We start from the raw sequence: 18,732 nt of genomic DNA, 5'->3' as shown, positions 1-18,732 counted from the left end.
AAAAAACATTTTTTTTACTATTTCACCACCACCAAACCTCTTATATTGCAGTTAATACTACTCACATGTAATATTAAAATTCATATCATCTTTTCCTTTTTTTTGTAGGTGCTTCACATCCAGATCTTATTTTCTTTTCATTCTCCCAAGTCTCCCACCAACTGATCTATCATTATTTTGGTCTCCTGTTTTCCTTTCTCCCACTCCTCCTTCTAAAATTGCAAATCTGTTCTCTTCCTGTACACTAATAACTTCACTTTGAACTGTTGTTTCCTCTCCAACTACTACATTGTTTAAACTTTCTTCAGCATCCCCTTCCCCATACTACCTTCTCTTTTAACATCTTATGTGCTAATATTTTCTACTGCTTGCCCTTTTTCTGAGCTTTTCTATTCATAAACTCACCCCTTTTCTAATCTGGAGCAGTCAAAACCAAGCATCCAAATTATTTACCTTTTTTACAAAAACATCTCTCTCCTCCCATTAACTATGCCTTCGTTTGTTACAGTGCCGTACAAAATAATTTTCATCCACACAGAAATAACATGCTAGGTTGGCCCCTGTACCTAACAAATCCTCTTTTACCATCACCCACATCTCAAGTCCTAAACTGCATATTTATTTTCTTTAGTTGTAGTCCCAAGCTCTGAAATAAACAGCCTTGCCATTGTGCTGCTGTATTCCTTGTTTTTTCAGTCTCAGTTGTCATTTTCTTTCAGCACGTTAAAAAATAATTCAAATGTACAGAAATTTTCAGTTCCCAAATTAATTAAATGCCACTATTTCTAATATCCATAATGTCATACCCGTTCACACTGTTTTTACTTTAGATTTTCATCACTGGTAGTCTTTTCTGGGGCTGTTGAGAAACTGCAAATCTTTGTCCTGTCTCAGTTCCATTACTCCTTGCCTTGCTACATCTGCATAACTTGTTCTTTCATGTAACAAAAAAATCAGTTGCAGAGATAAACCCTTAAAACTGGCTACTGCACCATCAGAGAATACCTCTGGTGTTTTCACTTTAGCAGCTGGTGCTTCCGTTTCCAACCTTTCAGTTTCTTCCTCCTGTAATACTTTCTCTCACCAACATTCAACTCCATCATGTTTCTTCTCCTTCATCTGGCTCTGTCTGGTACATCATATCTACCAGCACTACTACCACCACTCCCCAAATGATGTGGCTATTCTAAAGGGCCTTACAGAAACAGATGCTTGGTGCTACAGCCACGGGCTCAAGCTCAATACCAAGAAGTGTACAGTTATCCCCTTAGGGAAAAGCCATGGATCCATGAATTACCACATAGGTGGCAGTACACAACACCGAAAGTGTGATAAGAGACTTGGGAACACAGGTGGACAGTGGTCTCGCCTTCGATAACCACATCGCCACAGTAGTCAGGAAATCCTTCTATGTGGCACACCTCATCACCAAGGGCTTTTCATCCAGAAAAAGGAGGTCATTGTCCCACTGCACTCATCCCTCATTAGACCCATCATAGAGTACAACGCCCCATTTGGTATGTACCTCACAAGACATTTACAACTGGAAAGGCCGCAGAAACACTTCACTAAAAGAATCACAGGCCTAAAGCAGATGCCCTATGCTGACAGACTAAAAAAACTACAGCTATACTCCGTCACATATCGTCTACTCAGAGGAGATCTCTGCTTAACATACAAGGCCTTGTTAAACCCAGTGTTATTGGACATGCTACACTTAAAGAAATCCCAATCCATCAGAACCACACACACTCCAGGGACCTAAACCTTGCCATCACAATGAACAAAACATACTGGAGGGATAGGTTCCTGACCCAGAGACTCCCCATACATGTCAAGCAGAGCGCCTCCTTGGCCCTCTTCAAAAAGAATCTTGACTACTGGATGGGAGAGAGGAAATTTAACTTGGGGATCACATCAGTCGACCTGTTAGACAGGGGTCCAGGGAAGTAAATATTGTGGGAAGAAATAGTCAGGGAATGGTTATGGCCAGACTTTTACAGGCCCTAGGGCTGATAGCCTAGTACCAACCTATGAACTAGACTCTCCACATTCTACAATTTCCAACTCTTAATTATTTTCTGCCTTCTCCTTATATGTCTTCGTTGAAGGTTCGGTGTCGGGCTGGCACCTCGGCACCATAAAAATCTACTGCCAATCATTAGCGTACCGGAGTTCCACTGTGGCGACCCCTAACCGGGAAAAGCCGAAAGAAGAAGAATTATTTTGTGGCTTCTCCACCCCCCGCCCAGTAAATTTTCTCCTGCTCCTCTTTTGAATTCCACGACAGAGGAGCATTCAGCAGAGAACGAAAGAGGAGCAGGAAAAAATTTACTAGACTCTCCACATCCTCCAATTTCCAACTCTTAATTATTTTGCAGCTTCTCCACCCCCCCCCCGTTAAATTTTCTCTTGCTCTTCTTTCGTTCTCTGCTGAATGCTCCTCTGTCATGGAATTCAAATAACTGCATTAGCAGCCAAGATAAGAGTACAGGAGGCTCTCTAATGGCCTTGCAAATTTCCCCTAGTCAGCATAAATACTTTCTCAGGTCTCCTTGTCAATATGCAAGTGAAAAACTTTTTTTTTAATAAAATACATAAAATCAGTCTAAGATATGGAGTATTCCAGAAATAGAACTGCTTGCTTCTCATGTGAACAGATAACAGACATTCTGCTGCAAGACAGCAAATCCAGAAGCATGAATTAAAAATAATAGGTTCATAGGTAGGTACTAGGCTATCTGCCTGAGGGCACTTATAAGCCTAGACAGAGTGCAGACGCCTTCTCCCTGAAATGGAGAGGTCTGTTTCTTTTACATATTCTTTCCAACACCTTGATCCCCCACTTGTTATTCAAAATAGAGGGAAAAAAAACACACATAATTCTAATAGCACCAATTTGAGCAAGGGAACAATGGTTCCCTCTGCTGAACAATCTGGCAAGAAGAAAATGGAAGGTGCTTGCCCTCGGCATATGTACCTCCTGACTCAAAACAACGGGTCCCTTCTTACAGTCAAACCTAGCCATAATAATGTTACAGATTGAATTATCTTACACTGATGACAGGTAGGTACATGCACTAAGAATGGGTTACTGATAAGGAAGACTAGGAAACCAAAAATGATGAATTCTATCAAGCTTAATGGAAAAGATTTTCTCTTAAGTGCAAGTCCAGGAATCTTCATATAAAGAAGGCAAAAGTGTCAAAAGTGTCCTCCATTCTGGAATGTCTGACAGACCTTTACAAAGCTGGCTTAGCTTACACACCTGTCTAAGTGCAAGTGTTTGCCATTACAGCCCCATGGAACCATCCTTATACTCCACTCCAGGGCTTCTGTTACTTGGTTTCTAAAGTGGATCCTCAGTCCTAGACTGCCAATAAGAGAGTGAAGCTCAACCATTGGATCTTAACTATGGTTTTATAAAAACTGGCCCTGGTCCACTGCTTCAACTACTCTTCCACTTGCTATCTTGGAAGACGAGGTTTTTAGTGACTATTACTTCTGCTAGAAGTTCAGAGCTTCAGCCCTTAACATGCCAAGAACCACCTTCTTCTTAATCTAAAGAAGAAGAAGACCAAACTCCACAAAGAAAAGAAAACACCTACACATTGGTGAAATTCATCATCATACTGCAATACAGTGTAAATGCATAGAATACAAATATTAATGCACGTATGCCATATAGAACACCTATATACATCCTCTCTCTCTCTCTCATTTTCCTTGTTTTTATTTCCTTACTCTTAACCTTGCTTTTACTTAGTTTTCCCACCTCCCATATCTACTCCACTTACTACCTCCAATACATATTTTTTCACACTCTCCCCTTTTCCACCTTATCCATAGTTTACATTTTCCACTTTGACATTTGCTTTACGAATAAGTAATAAACTCTTGCACTTAAAACAAGTCACATTTTAATTCTACATGACATTGCATTTATTTTGTTTTAAAGATGGTATAGGTATATTAATTATTTATTAATATGTACTGTTGAGTGATTTTATGTTGACTGTGAAGATGGACGAATGTTCGCTACTGTCGAAGGTGTAGTTGGTAGAACAATGGATAGGAATGTGGATATAGGTAAGTGGAGTTGGGGGTGAAAGTGTGTGTGTGTGTGTGTGTGTGTGTGTGTGTGTGTGTGTGTGTGTGTGTGTGTGTGTGGGCAGGAGATAAGTGAAGGGTGGGTGTTGTGTGTGAGTCTGTGTACTTTACGACAAGGGTTAGGTTAGAGGATAGATGTAGTGTTGCATTTGTGTGTGTCTGAGTCTGTCTTGTGTGGTGACAGTGTTACTGGAAGGTTTTAATGACTTTAAGGTGTAAGGTTAGGGTAGGGGGAAGGGGCAACATTAGGGTCAGGGTTAGCACTCATTACTAAGGTGGTGCAGTGGCCCTCCTTAGTAATGGGTGCCAACCCTAACCCTAAACCTTAAGGTCATTAAAATCTTCCTGCAACACTGACACAATTCAAACAAATTTAAGTTTTAATATTATGACAGGAAATAGTTTCCTCCCTCGAGATTTTTTTTTTTTTTTAATTCGGTATTGTGTATAATCAAACTTATTTTGTCGGAGACTTGCATTCCACATTAGGGCAGTTCAGTCATATACAATACACCCTTATAAATCTATGCATCTACAGTAAATTTTAAGAAGATGTTGAATTTCAGCACTGTATATCTATTTTCATGTTTTTCTTGAGCTTTCCTCCCCAGGCCTCCAATGAAAACAGAAAAATTATCCAACCAGACTTTCACTGTAAACAAACAAACCCCTTCTTAGTATTTCACCAGGACATGGTATCCCTTTGCAGTAACCTTTCTCTTGCCCAAAGTGTTTCCTAAGCTGTCCCTTAACTAAGCTATGCAGTTGCCAGTTTATTCCAAGCTCTCAGAAGACAAGATAAAGGACCCTTCATTCTCTTGATGTGCAAAGACAGCTGGGATTTTATTTACACAGGCCAAAAGGTCTGTATATTTGTCTCCTTTGCAAAGGGGGGGGGGGGGGCAGTAAACAGACTATTTCCAAATTACTTGCTCAGTGCATTTCTTGTTATTCCTTTCATGGTAAAATTATTCCAGGGCATATTAAAGCAGTCACCATTACAGCAACTGCAGCCTTACTCAAGGAAGTTCCATATAGACTTTACTTGAAGCAGCAACATGCACTGTTTTTCATCCCTTATCTAGATATTACAATTTAGCGTAGCCTATAGAGACAAGGCAAGATTTGCCTCAGTCATCCTGCAGGGTTTTACGTACCAATTCCTTTTCTTCACCTCCCTAACTCACCATGCTCTGGGAATATTCCCAAATGCAAGAACTGCAAAACTGAATACAATAAACACAGTACAGTCATTAAAACTTACCATAATATAGACAAGTAGTAAAGTAGCTTCACTGTTCAGCTACCCACCCTCGTACACCCTTTTCTGACAAGTTTTTCTTTGCCATCTGGGTTGGGATAGTATCCTAATCATTTTACAGCACTTCCCCTCCTGCTTATCTATTCATTCTTCCTGAAAAGGGAGATTGTGGACTGCTAGGGTGCATCTGGGCACCCTTCCACATGGTCTACTGGGACTTTGGAGTGGTGATGTTCCACCCTGTTGTAGCTAGGATAAAAATAAAGATGATGACATTTGCTGATTTACTTCTTATACCACTGACATCCTTGCATGGTAGGTCCTTAGAGAAAGAGAAAGGGAGGTTGGTATAATGGTTAAGGTGTTGACCTGCCAAACACAAGATCTAAGGCTCGATTCTCACATGGGTTAATAGTCTAGGCTTAAACTGGCCTACAAGGCAGTTAGCCTAGCACTAATCTATAAACCTCTAAACAAGTCAGGCAGAGTGCACTGGGGAATCCCAAATGCGAGGACTGCAGCAGTGACTCTAATGAGCATCTATATTTATAACAAGTTCTAACACAAATGTACTACATTTGGTATCACTTCTGTCTCTGCTATTCTTACATAAAATACAACACCACACAAATGGTTGCACTTGAATCCAATGGTAAAATTTTAGTTAGCACATTTGTTTCTGTAGATTGAACTCTAAATTTCTTATACTTCTTACAAGCTTATACTGTATGCTTATTTGAAGCTCACCTGAGTAACTAAGCCACAAGCCACATTTTTCGCCAAAACAAAAGCAGCTGCAGTAGGTTGCACAGAATCCCACGGATTGGAAGATGACATTTTTTTTTAGGATGACCAAAGTAAATGAAGTGTCACACTCCTAGATAATCATCATCTGATGAAATGTGCAATTCAGCACTTACTTCTAAGGGATCGGAAATAAAGATAAGTTTTAGAACACAGTTCTTATCAATGACAGAAATACATAACCCATTTAATTTAATCAAAACTAGGTAACAATGCACACAGCAGGAGGCAGAAAATTATACTTTTGCCTTGATTTTTCCAAAAAATGTTATTTTCATAACTAACAAACTGCAGATTTACTACTCAGTAGAATTTACCAAACTAAAATTGTTGCAACTGACCTGTGAAATGACAGACTTCTATAACCACCAATATACATAATTATTATTTTGACAACTGGGTAAATGGCTTTGATCAAGGACCCTTTTTCACCCCCTGCATACAACATGTACAAAATCCATGCAAACAAAAATCAGTACTATTTATCATTTAGAAATATTACTCAAACATTATACCTAAATACAGACTGTGCTTACACCAACTTTTACTATATTAATAGCTGATCTGAGACAATTCAAGTATTGGAAGAATATAAATGTAGATTTTTTTTTAAATTACAAATGCACCAAATTCTAAAAATGTGGCTACAGACCATGTTTTTGTGCTCAGAGATTTCTAACAATGGACTATGGTCCATGTGGGTGTCAATGATCTGAGACGTACCTCAATTGACTATATGAGGCAAGAGATGATTGAGTTTACTAACTGTGTGTCTCAGGCAGGCCTAGCACTAAGCAGCATACTACCTTCTCCAAGGATAACGCAACATTACCAACAGAAAATGACCGATTTTAAACTATTGGCTTAGCTTCTGGTGTCAGTCAAGGGGGTACAATATTTGCCAGCCTGGGAGGACATGGTTGATGGACCACATTGGTTTGCCAGGGATGGTCTGCACTTATCCCCTCTTGGCTTTTGGATATTGGCAAAGATCTTTTCCACCCCCATCTTCTTTCTTCTTTTCCCGGTTAGGGGTCGCCACAACAGATCAAATGTCTGCTCATGATTGGCAGTACAGTTTTACAGTGTCGAGTTGCCAGCCCGGCGCCCAACCTTCCATAGAAGGCACACACACGCACGCACTCATGCCTAGGGCCAATTTAGAGTGTCCAATCCACCTACATCGTGTTTTTGGGATGTGGGAGGAAACCGAAGGAAACCCACGCGACTACAGGGAGGACATGCAGACTCTGCACAGAAGGCACCCCAGCTGAGGATTGAACCGGAGAACATCTTGCGGTGAGGTGACAACGCTAACCATTGCACCACTGTGGCCGCCCACCTTTTCCACCCCCATAGTGACTGTTTTAACCAATGACAAACTAATAAACCTACCAACTTAACTGAACCTATGAAGGAATATCTGAAGGTGGTACTGCTCAGTGCTTGAAAGCCCTGTTTTTGCAGTCCTTGGGGGTGACAGAAAGGACTTCTCTCAGCTTACAAAGTCCAACACAGAAGCTCTTAGGCAAACCAGCACACAGCCAAATTAACTGGTCATATAGTGTGAGCCACACCAATGTTCCCCTCACCAGACTAAGGACAGATTCACTGTTAGCTGCCTTTCCAGGGCTAGGATCCGTCAAGTCACACAGGCACTCAGGTCATTGAACCACAGGTACCAGCATGACTCAGTCATAGTCCACGTGTGTGTTAGTGGCCCAAGATTTTATTTTATTTTTTTATTTTACATTTGTTGACCGGGCTAGTCTAGCTGGATACATATCCTTTTTCAGTAGAGGCCCGAGGAGAAAAGCTCCAAGTATGATAAGATTACTACATACAATAGTTAGAATAAAAAACAAGCTTAAAAAATACATTTTGAAGCACAAAATGATTGTAAAGAGAGTACAAGCAATTTGAGTGAATCAAAGTTACAAAGTCTTGGTATAGGTTTTAAACAGCAATTAATCAGTTATAAGGCACAATCAGCACAAGTTCATACAGTTTTTGACAAGAAAAGCAATTTGGCATGAAAAGCAAATTGACATTCACTTAGTCAAAGAGGGAGAAGAGAAGTAGGCTGGAAGATATAAATAGAGAAGAGTCAGCTTGTAATAGTTAGAACTATGGAGGGGCAGTAGCCCAAGAGGTAGGGGAAAAAGGGGCAGAGAAAGGAGAATAAGAATATTTAGTCAGACATTGAGCAGGGATATAGCCAATGTATTTTTAGGTGATCTTTGAGGTGTTTCTTAAAGAGTGGAGTGGAGTAGATGAAAGAGAGGTTAGTGTTGTAGGAAGGTTGTTCCAGATTTTGCCCACCTCATTGGTAAAGAGTGAGTCCCCAGCTTTGTTATTAGATTTAATGTTGGCAATTAGTAACTTGCTAGCTGAGCGTAGTGTTGTAAGATTTTTATATGGGGAGATCAGGTTAGAGAGGATAGGAGTATTAGTAGGGTGGTACAGAATTTTTTGTGTGATTACAAGTTGATTATATCGTAGTTGGTTTTGTAGTTCTAACCATTTGAGTTGTTTGAGGTTGAGACAGTGGTGGGTTCTATAGGGAGAGCCAGTAGCAAATCTAACTATATTATTATAGCTAGATTCAAGCTTGGTAAGACTGTACTTAGATAGATTGGTATAAATGGCAGAAGCATAGAATAGGGTAGAAGTAAGATGAGCCTGGGCAATGGAAGTTCTAGCCAGTTGTGTAAGGAAGGGTTTGATTCTATACAGAGAGCCTAGTTTTTTATTGATAGTTTGAATAGTATTATTGATCTGGTCATCAAAGCTGAGGTTGTGATCAATGGTTATACCCAGAAGGCATGCAGTAGGATCAGGGGAGGTACAAGTTCCATTATAGGAGTTAATAGTGAAGTGGATCTGTGGCGATTTTTGAGTGGTAGTGAAGAGTAATAGTTTGGTTTTCTTGGGGTTGAGGAGGAGACATTGATCAGTAAACCATTTTTCTACAGAATTAAATACCGTTTGAGTAAGGGTTTGGAGAGAGGATGAGGACTTGGCAGTACAGATTAGAGTAGAGTCATCAGCGTATTGTAAGCAAGTGGCTTGTGGAACAATAGTGTAGAGATTGTTAATAAAGATAGAAAAAAGAAGAGGGCCTAGGATAGAGCCTTGAGGGACTCCAGTGTTCACAGGGAGGGGTGTGGAAAGATTGTTGTCCCAGAGTACTGCTTGATGTCTGTTATCTAGATAGGATTTACACCAAAGAATAGCTTGTGGGTCAAGAGATAGGATTTAAACCAAAGAATAGCTTGTGGGTCAAGAGATTGGGCTTTTAGAGTACTGATATTTAAGCTATGGTTGACCATATCAAAAGCTTTTGATAGGTCTATAAACAGAGCAGATGAAAGAGAGTTGTTTCGATTTCTGTTAATACAGTCTGTAAAGCTTAGTAGGGCAGTAGTGGTGCTATGAAAGGGTCTAAAGCCATGCTGACAGTTAGCAAAGTAAGTTGTTATGGAGCAGGTGTTGGAGTAGTTAATGGTGGATACATCTTTCCATTATTTTGGCTAATGGAGAGAGTAGAGCAATTGGACGGTAGTTGGAAATGTCAGTGGATTTACCTTCTTTATGCAAAGGGATTATATGGGATACTTTCCATATGGAAGGGATGGTACCTTCTGTGATTGTTCTGTTTATAAGGATGGATATTGGATAAGCTAAGGGTTTGGCAGCTACTTGAAGGTATTCTGCTGGGAGGTTATCTGCAGAGGGAGTACAAGGTTTGAGTTTCTGAAGGAGTTTACAGATACAGTTACAACCAGTTCCAACTTCCTTTAAGAGGGGAATAGAACTGTTTGTATTCAGTAAAGGAGAGGGGGTAGTGGGTGTTAGTGTTTTTGTTAAAGTTTGAATAGCTTCAGTGAAGTAGTTGTTAAAGGTATTGGCTATTTGCAAAGGACTATCATGGGGAATAGAGTTTGGGGCTGGAGTTCTAGCCTGCCCTGGTTTGAGAAGTTTATTAATGCCTGACCAAAACTTTTGAGGGTTGTTAGAGTGTGATTGTTGAAGTTTGGAATAATAATTTTTTTTGTCTAACAAAATGTCTTTTTTGGTAGCGTTTCTTAATTGCTTAAAGTATAAGTGGTCAGCAGTGTTCTTTGAGGCTCTCCATTTGGCCCATATTTTGTTCCGTAGGAGCATTTTCTCTCTGGTTAGTTTTGTGAGCCAGGGGGCTATTTTAGTCCTTACACGGGAAGAGTGGATGGGTGCGTGGCTATTTAGGATTTGAAGGAATGAAGTGTTAAAATAAGAGATGGCTTCGTCCAGTTTGAGTTGCTTTAGAGGTGACCAATTAACGGCTTTTAGTTCGTTTTGAAAGTTTTCTGCTTGGAAGAATTTTTTTTGAATGAAAGGTGACCATGCTGTAATTATTAGAGCTGTGTTTCTTTTGTTTTATTATGAAGGTTAGTACATGATCACTAATGTCGTCTGGGAGAGTTCCAACTTTATAAGTATCTGGGTGATTGTTTATAAGGATCCAATCAAGAATAGTTTCCTTTTTGCTAGGTTTATGGAATCTTGTGGGGGAGTTTATTATTTGAGTGAAGCCAAATAGGTTTATGTGGGTGTTTGGATTAGGGGAGTTACATGTGGTCCAATCTATGTTAAAATCACCAAGTACTATAGTTTCCTGAGGTAGGAGAGTAGATAAGCTGCTAAGAATGTTTTCGAGAGTAGTAATATTATTACCTGGAGAGATGTAGGAGCAGATTATATAGATAGATTTAGCACTATTAATTTGAAGTTTGACAGTAAGAGTTTCAGCATTGGTATTTGAGGGTAATAACACATCAATGGGTGTAACAAGAAGTTCAGATTTATGCAAGTTGGCTACACCGCCACCTTTTTTGGATGTACGGTCAGATCTTAGGATGTTATATCCAGGTGGGGTTATTTCTAGGTCATGAGTAGCCGGTTTTAACCTAGTTTCAGTTAGGCAAAGGATATCAAATGCATGAGCTTGTAAAAGAGCATGCAGTTGGCTAATCTTGTTATTAATGCTACAGATATTGAGTTGAGCTATTCTGAGTGAGTTTCCTGATATTATAGAGGAGGAAGCATTGTTGAACGATTGTTTTTGTAGATTGTCATATTGTGGTATTGGGCCAGGATTAGGATGAATGTCTCCACCTATTAGAAGGTTTAAAGAATGTGTCAATGCAGTTTTTATGACTTCATAGTACTTGGGTAGACTTATCATGTTGGGGAAGTAAGTAAAGTGGGTATATCTGTGAAACCTAGGCAGTAGGTAGGCTGAAGTAAAGGTAATGTTGCTATGAGAGAGAGAGTTGGGGTGTGTAGTTTGCTGTTGAGGGGGTACTTTAAAGAACATAGAGTAGTGTTCATAGTAGGCAAGGGTATAAGTTAAGGAATATTAATGAAGACAACATGAGTAGAGAATATTTGAGGATAGGTGTATGTACATAGTTCGTATTGTAGTAGTATGGTAGAAAGGTTAAGTACGTTATAAGGCAGGCTAAAGTGACAAATTATGTGGGGAAGTAAGATATATAGTATGATAAGATAGTTAGAGGAGGTTTGGGGAAGAGTAGGTATAAAGTAGTAGTGTACAGATGATAGAGGAGGGGGATTAGGGGTGGAGTTGATATGTTCAAGTGTTAGGTGATAGGTTCAGAGGACAGTGGGTGTGGCCAGATAGGTATAAGTTTAACAGCACTGGGGGTGGGTGGGAATTGGGGGTAGGGGAGGGGAGTGAGCCTGCAGGGCGAACGGAGCAGGTCACAGCAAGTAGAGAAGGAGACAATCAGTAAGCAGTAACAACCCAGAGAGAGAAGGTGGAGCAGGTAAGAAGGTTTCAGTAGAGCAGGTAAGAAGGACGACTAAGGGTAATGGGGAGGGCAGAAAAGGAAGTTACTAGTCTGCAGAGGGTAGGGGTTGAGAAGAGTGCAGAGAAGGAGCAGGAAGAGGTAGATTAGGAGAATAGCTAGGCAGTAGGGCAAGGGGAAGAGAAAAGAAGGAAAAAAAGGAGTAGAAGCTAGTAGATTGAAAAGAGAGGAAGGGGTCTAGGCTAGGTTAGACTGCCACCTGGTGCTCAGAGTTAGTATAGCATCAGGTGACTGAGTTCTGAAGTATAGCAAGTAGGGAAGGGTAAGCTAAATGGCAGGGAAGCAGTATATATATGATAATGGTCCTAGGGAGGGGTCTGGCTGCTGGCTTTCCTGACTCAGGATCTAACAATCAGTTAATAGGGATCAAAAAACGAGAACAAATTTGTTTACAACAAGGGGCAATGACAATACATACTTTGCCAAGTACTAATCAATCAGGTGAGAAGTACTGGGACAGCATAAAAAGGAAGGTCCAAGTTGGCAGGCTGGAGGTAGATGGGAGAATCCTTAGTAGTCAGGCAGGTCCCTTAATGCAGGGTAGTGGATAGAAAGCTAGGAGGGTAGGGAGGTAAGATAACAGGGTATTAATAATGTATTAAGGCAGAACAATTTGCTATAGTAGACAGGTTAGGTATTTCTATCAGTTCTACTGAAAAATTGTACTAACAACATACTAACATATTTGTTCTGATAAGGCGTGGTTAATAATACTCACTCTAGCAATAAAACAATTTCTAGCAGTTCAGAAAAGATAACCGTAGTGGCCTAGGTATCATAAAAATAAAGGCTTACACTTCAGATATCAGGATAAAACAGTATGCATAGGCAAGTAAGTTCTTCAACCATTAGCATTCTACTTTAGCAATACAGGCACTAACAGGATAATAAAGTCATACAGAGAAGAAAACACCTCAGGAACAGGTCATGAGAGATAAAGACATGGGGCTAGGCAAGTTGAAAAGAGCACATGGCAGCCACTTGGTGTGATAGTAGTAATTCCCATACAGGATCGACATATATCCACCTAAAATGTTTTATATTTCAGTTGGAGAGCATGTCCAATGCAGTTACATAATCAGTGCTCCTTGCATTTGCCTGGTAGGAATATAACTAATAGTTCTAACAGAGAAGTATCTATCAAACACCTTTTATTTTACTCATTAGGAAACAAATAAACAGAAAGTTAGCCATGCAAAGCAAGCATATACATAGTAAGAAAAAGCCGTGCCAAAAAAAATACAAGAAGGTCAGGCACGCTCTACAAGTATTGAGAAGCCAAGGGGGAATAGCGGAAGGGAAAATAAAGAGGGCTAAAGTGGTAAAGAAATTAGGTAAGCATAATGTACAATAACATCCCAAAGCTGCGCTTAAGCTAATTCACAGGGCTCGCTTTAATTAGCTGCACCGATTGGGTCAACAAAAGCATTGGAGTTATGGCGAAGTGTCATTTGAACGCTAAGAGTAGTTTAGCAAGTAACACTATTGACTAACTGTGATGTCGCATATTTTGCGTTCTTCAGATGTATATTAAAATAGTGTAAGAGGAAATGTTTAGAAGGGACAGCAGAGCATACTACTAGGTATTGCCCCAGACTAACATGGCTAATATGAAAATGAATGGAGTTAAATATTCACATGGAAGGAGCTATAATTCATGCTCCACAGAACTGCGCAACCACAGTCCACGTGGGGGAACACACACACCAAGTAGTTGCTAGCGTTGTTATAGCTTCAACAGCAAAGACACCACATTAACCACAATAGTTAATTTAACAAGTTGTAAAGCAGACACTAATATGTAGTTATTAGCAGTTATTGTACCTCCCTTGACTATACGATGCAATGCATGATTGAGCTCACTGATTATGTGTCGCAGGCAGGTATGAGCCTAGCACTGGAGCAGCATACTGCTGTCTCCAACGATCATGCCACGTTACCAACAGAAAATGACTGATTTTAACAATTGGCTTAGTTTCTGGTGTCAAGTTCAATTAGGTACAATATCTGACATCCTAGGAGGACATGTTTGACAGACAATACTGCTTTGCCAGGGATGGTCTGCACTTATCCCCTCTAGACTTTCGGACATTGACAAAGATCTTTCCACCCCACAGTACCTTTTTTAGGCAATGCCAAAATGATAAACCTCCCGACGTAAATGTGCCTACGAATGAATAGCTGAAGATAGCACTGCTCAAAGCAAGGTTATAATGCCTTTCACAAAGACCACCTACTATACAGGAGGGAACAAAAGGTGAAGGAGTGTCAGTCTATATCAAGATCAACCGCACATCCAGACTAGTGTATGACCCACTGGAACTCCTACATGTGCAACTCACCATAAACAGGGTGTCGTACCACATCCTTGCAACATACAGGTCCCCCCTCCATGCGTCAGGAAACCCATATTACCTGTGTCTATGTATTAGAATCCCTCACCGTTCAACCCAATACAATACTCATGGGGGATCTCAACTACCATCTATAGACTGGGAATCCTACATCACTTCTAATGCACAAGCCTTAATACCAACATCCAGGAACAATTGGTCCTTTCTCCTACCAGGGAATACAAACATCCTTGACCTTGTACTCACAAATATGGAGGCCCAATGTACTATCTTCACTCATCAGGTGTGACCATAAGGCAATATTACTTGAAAAATATATTAAATCCAGGGATCCAGTGAAAGCAAAAATCTTAACCTCTCTCTACTAAGCAACACCTTGGCTAAAATTCCAAGCACCCCCAAACCCAGTAAACACCATAGGATACGTTGAGCTATTTACAAAATGTCTGTATGTCATACTGATAGCTGTATAGAGTGAGCTGTGTGTACTCATATTACGAATAAGACAAACTCAAAAGACAAGCCACCCTAGTGGAATCACAATATTGATTGGTTATACAACAAAAGGAAAAAAATCATAGACAATCATAGGAAGAAAAATGCCATACATACTAAAAGCTGCCTGTTTAGATCGGTCAGGGGGCTAACAGTTAATTAACACTGCAAAGGCTAAATTTAAAGAAAAAATGGTTTCTTAGGCAAAAGATACACAAAGCTTTCTACAGCTGTATCCATAACCTCAGAGGAAATGCAATAAGTTCTGCTCATTGTTGTGTAGGTGGCATCACCTAAACTGAATCGGAAACCATTGCCAACATGTTGGCTTACAGATTCAGTTTAAATTTCTCCCCCCACTCTCCCCAATCATTACTAGGGAACAGGTCAGCAATGCACTTTCCAAGGCCAAAAACACTGCATCGATACTAACAGAAAATACACCCCTGGGATCACTTCATTGGCTCTGCTTGACAGAGGATCAGTTAATTAATCAATGGGGCTGCGAAAGCAGACACACTCTGGCTAGGCTTATAAATGTCCTCGGGCAGATAGCCTAGTACCTACCTATGAATCTATGATAGTTAGCAACAACTTCCTGAGATGTTTAATAAACATAAACAGCATGAAACATGGCCTCTCTGATCCACTTGAATCACTTTTCAACTGGAGCCTTCAGTCAGCTTTTGTGCCCAAGGAATGGAAAATCGCTAGTCATTCAACTGCACAAAGGAGATCCAACCACTGATCCAGGTTAACTACAGGCCCATAAGTCTTACCAGCCTCACAAGTAAGGCGATGGAAAGAAGACATGATAAATGAGGACACAGGTAACCTGCAAATGCTGGACCCATCACAATTCGGCTTTGTTAAAGGAAGGTCATGCCTATTAAAATTGGTGGTCATTTTTGACAAGGTCACCAAAGTATTGGATGAAGTAAGACTGTGCACACAGTTTACCTCGACCTGGCCAAGGCTTTTGATAAAATACCCCTAGGCATTACAGACAAGCTTACTAATTTCAGTATAAACCCTTTTTTCACTCACTGGATAGCCAACTGGCTCACTGATAGGACCCATGAGGTCAAAATAGATGAAGTCACCAGGGCTTGGTACTGGGCCCGCTCCTTTTTGCCATCCATTTTTCTGAAATGGAAGCTAAGGTTGAAGAAGGTTTATGGCTAAGTTTGGAGATGATTGCAAGCTGGGGATTATCATAGACTCCCCCTGCAGACACTAGCATTCTTCAAGAAGGCCTGTCTCTGACTAACAAATGGTGCCAAAGCCACGATCTTCAACTCAATGCTAAGAAATGCATAATTGTACCCTTTGGGACGTCAACCATCCCAGCTAATTACCATGTTGATAATACACTCCTAAAAGTCAACCCAGTGGTCAAGGATTTGGGTACGTAGACAGTAGCCTTACCTTTGACCATCACGTGGCTACAGTGGTGAGGAAATCATTTTATGTTGCACAACTTATAAGTAAGGGCATAGCATCTTGGTCCATCCAAAGAGGTCATTATCTCATTGTATTCTGCCCTTATCAGACCAATCCTAGAGTACAATGCTCCCTTTGTTATGTATCTGACCAGACATTAGCAGCAACTAGAGCGACCTCAAAGGTTCCTTACAAAAAGGATACAAGGTATAACAAACCTGCCTTATGCAGAGTACCTTAAAGCCCTTTCCCTCTACTCAGTCTCCTATAGATTGCTGAGGGGTGATCTATGCCTGGCTCACAAGGCATCCACAAACCCCACACTTATGAATCTCCTACATACTCCTAAGTCAAAGAGTACTAGAGATACAAGGTCTAGGGACCCAAATTTTGTCTACGACTTAGAACATGCTGGCGAGACAGATGTGTGTCCTAAAGACTGCCCCTCCTATGGAGCAGGCTTCCCATCCATGAGAAGATGAGTCTGTCTATTGCTCAGTTTAAGCACAACTTAGACAAGTGGATGGGGGAATAGGAAATTTACAACAGGCTTGGCACCCATGCCCCTTATGAACAGAAGTAGCTCATAAATACCAGGTTCTCAATGTCCTATTTGGATACAGGATATCATTATTCTGTCAGGAAAACCTGGCTAGGCTTAGAAAGGCCCCCCCCCCCCCAAGTGGTTAGCTTAGTAACAGTTTATGAATCTATGAAAAAAAAAAAAGCCTGAACTGCAGATGACTAAGGGACTAAACATTTTCACTGCTTAGGTCTTGCATATATATGTGTATACACACACACACACACAAATATTTTCTCATCTTTTGTTGAATCTCTTCATCATATCCTTAAGCTGCCATAACAGACGCTTGTTTAATCCATACTCATACTTCATCTCATGTCCCCATAAGTACTGGTATTACTGAACTAATTCATGTGTGGATGCATACTTGATGGCTACAGCCTCTGTTTATCTTTATTTTATAGTCCACTATGACTTTAAACTGTCTCAATAATGTCCCACAACAGTAAACATATCCTTCTCTCTAATTATCAAGTGTAAAATAATGTTTGCAAATAAAGCTAACTTTTCTAGATTAACAATGACAGTTTCATCCTTGAATCTGTGAAACTCTTGCGTTCTTTGCATTGATCATTGCTGCAGTAGCCTAAAACTATATAAGCTTTATATCCTGGAAGGACAGAACAGCCGCCCAGCTTCCAAAGCTTCAGACTACCTTCCATGACCCCAAACTGCTGGTCACTTCAAACTGAGCCGACTAAAAAGACAGGTTTGGGCACCAAATCCTTCAGAGCTTTCCTGCAACTGAAGAGTACATTCCTGACACTTTTGAGGATCGACAGTTGATATGTACTGTTTTGTTGCTTGGCAGACAAGTTCCCTGGGGGGGGGTGACTTCCATTTCATATATTTGTTTATCAACACTTTCCTGTTGGAGCGGATTAACAGTTTGGACGTGTGGAAGGTGCTCTGAAGCTTTGGAAGCTGGCTGGCTGTTATTATCCTTGCCAGATACAACCCATATTGCTTAGGCTGTTGCAGCAGTGATCATCTGAACGTCTATTATGGACAGTTTACTTCTATAGCTATATTTTCTTCATTAATGGCACTATGTAAATAAATATAAAGCAATAAACAATGTGGAATGAGGACATTCCTGCCTGGTTCCACTGCTGAAACGGAGATTGACAGAGTGGAACCCTCTCACCTTAATTCTTGCCACCATCCCTTCATATATCCTCCTTGTTAACCCTGTTCTATAGGGAAATTTGAATGCCAGCATAGCCCTACACATAAAATCGCAGCCAACTCTATTGAATGCTTTCTCTGCATTAAGACTCAACAAAATATTAATGTTTTCTTGCACTGTGCTTCACTTTGAATTGGCATTGTTGCATTATGGTTGTCAGCTGTTTGCTACCCCTTAACAAAACCCCATTTTTCAGAATTTATCAACTTTGGTAACATCTTTGCCATTCTCATAGCTAGTACAGACAAACACTTTTATAATCATGATTTAAAACTGAAATGGGTTAAATTGAGCAGGATTTGAAGGGTCTTTGACATCTACAGATAGTGCAGTCATCACAGCTTTCTTCTAGGATGCTGGCACCTCTTCCCCTTATTTTGATTACGTTCCTAATAAACTTTTTTGCAGGAATACAGTCTTTTCCGTGGGACATCCCTGTCACTCAATTATACTTCACTGTTTTTTTTTTTAAATGTCTTCTTGTCTTTGCTATTAAATTGTTAAGCTTCATCTTCCTCTAACCTTGGTTGCAATTAAATCTTCCATAAATATTTCCTTTTGTGTCTTTTCTTGATTTTCCCCATTCCACTGCTTTTATACAGATTTTTTAACATTTC

General features: G+C 40.3%; 1 protein-coding gene across 2 annotated transcripts in view; it reads right to left on the bottom strand.

Moving 5' to 3' along the window:
* The window catches only part of HAUS2 (HAUS augmin like complex subunit 2), a 329,909-nt gene that overhangs the window by 279,300 nt on the left and 31,877 nt on the right, over positions 1-18,732 (bottom strand). For both annotated transcript variants that reach the window (XM_044074083.1, XM_044074084.1), the window contains exon 2: positions 6,119-6,293. In XM_044074083.1, the coding sequence (XP_043930018.1) occupies positions 6,119-6,208 (90 nt within the window). In that variant the 5' untranslated portion in view covers positions 6,209-6,293. The remainder of the gene's footprint in view (positions 1-6,118; positions 6,294-18,732) is intronic.

The sequence above is a fragment of the Protopterus annectens genome, chromosome 6.part0 (assembly GCF_019279795.1).
Source record: "Protopterus annectens isolate FY-2018-M chromosome 6.part0, PAN1.0, whole genome shotgun sequence".
NCBI lineage: Eukaryota > Metazoa > Chordata > Ceratodontiformes > Protopteridae > Protopterus > Protopterus annectens.
This window is presented reverse-complemented; position numbering and strand designations above follow the sequence as displayed.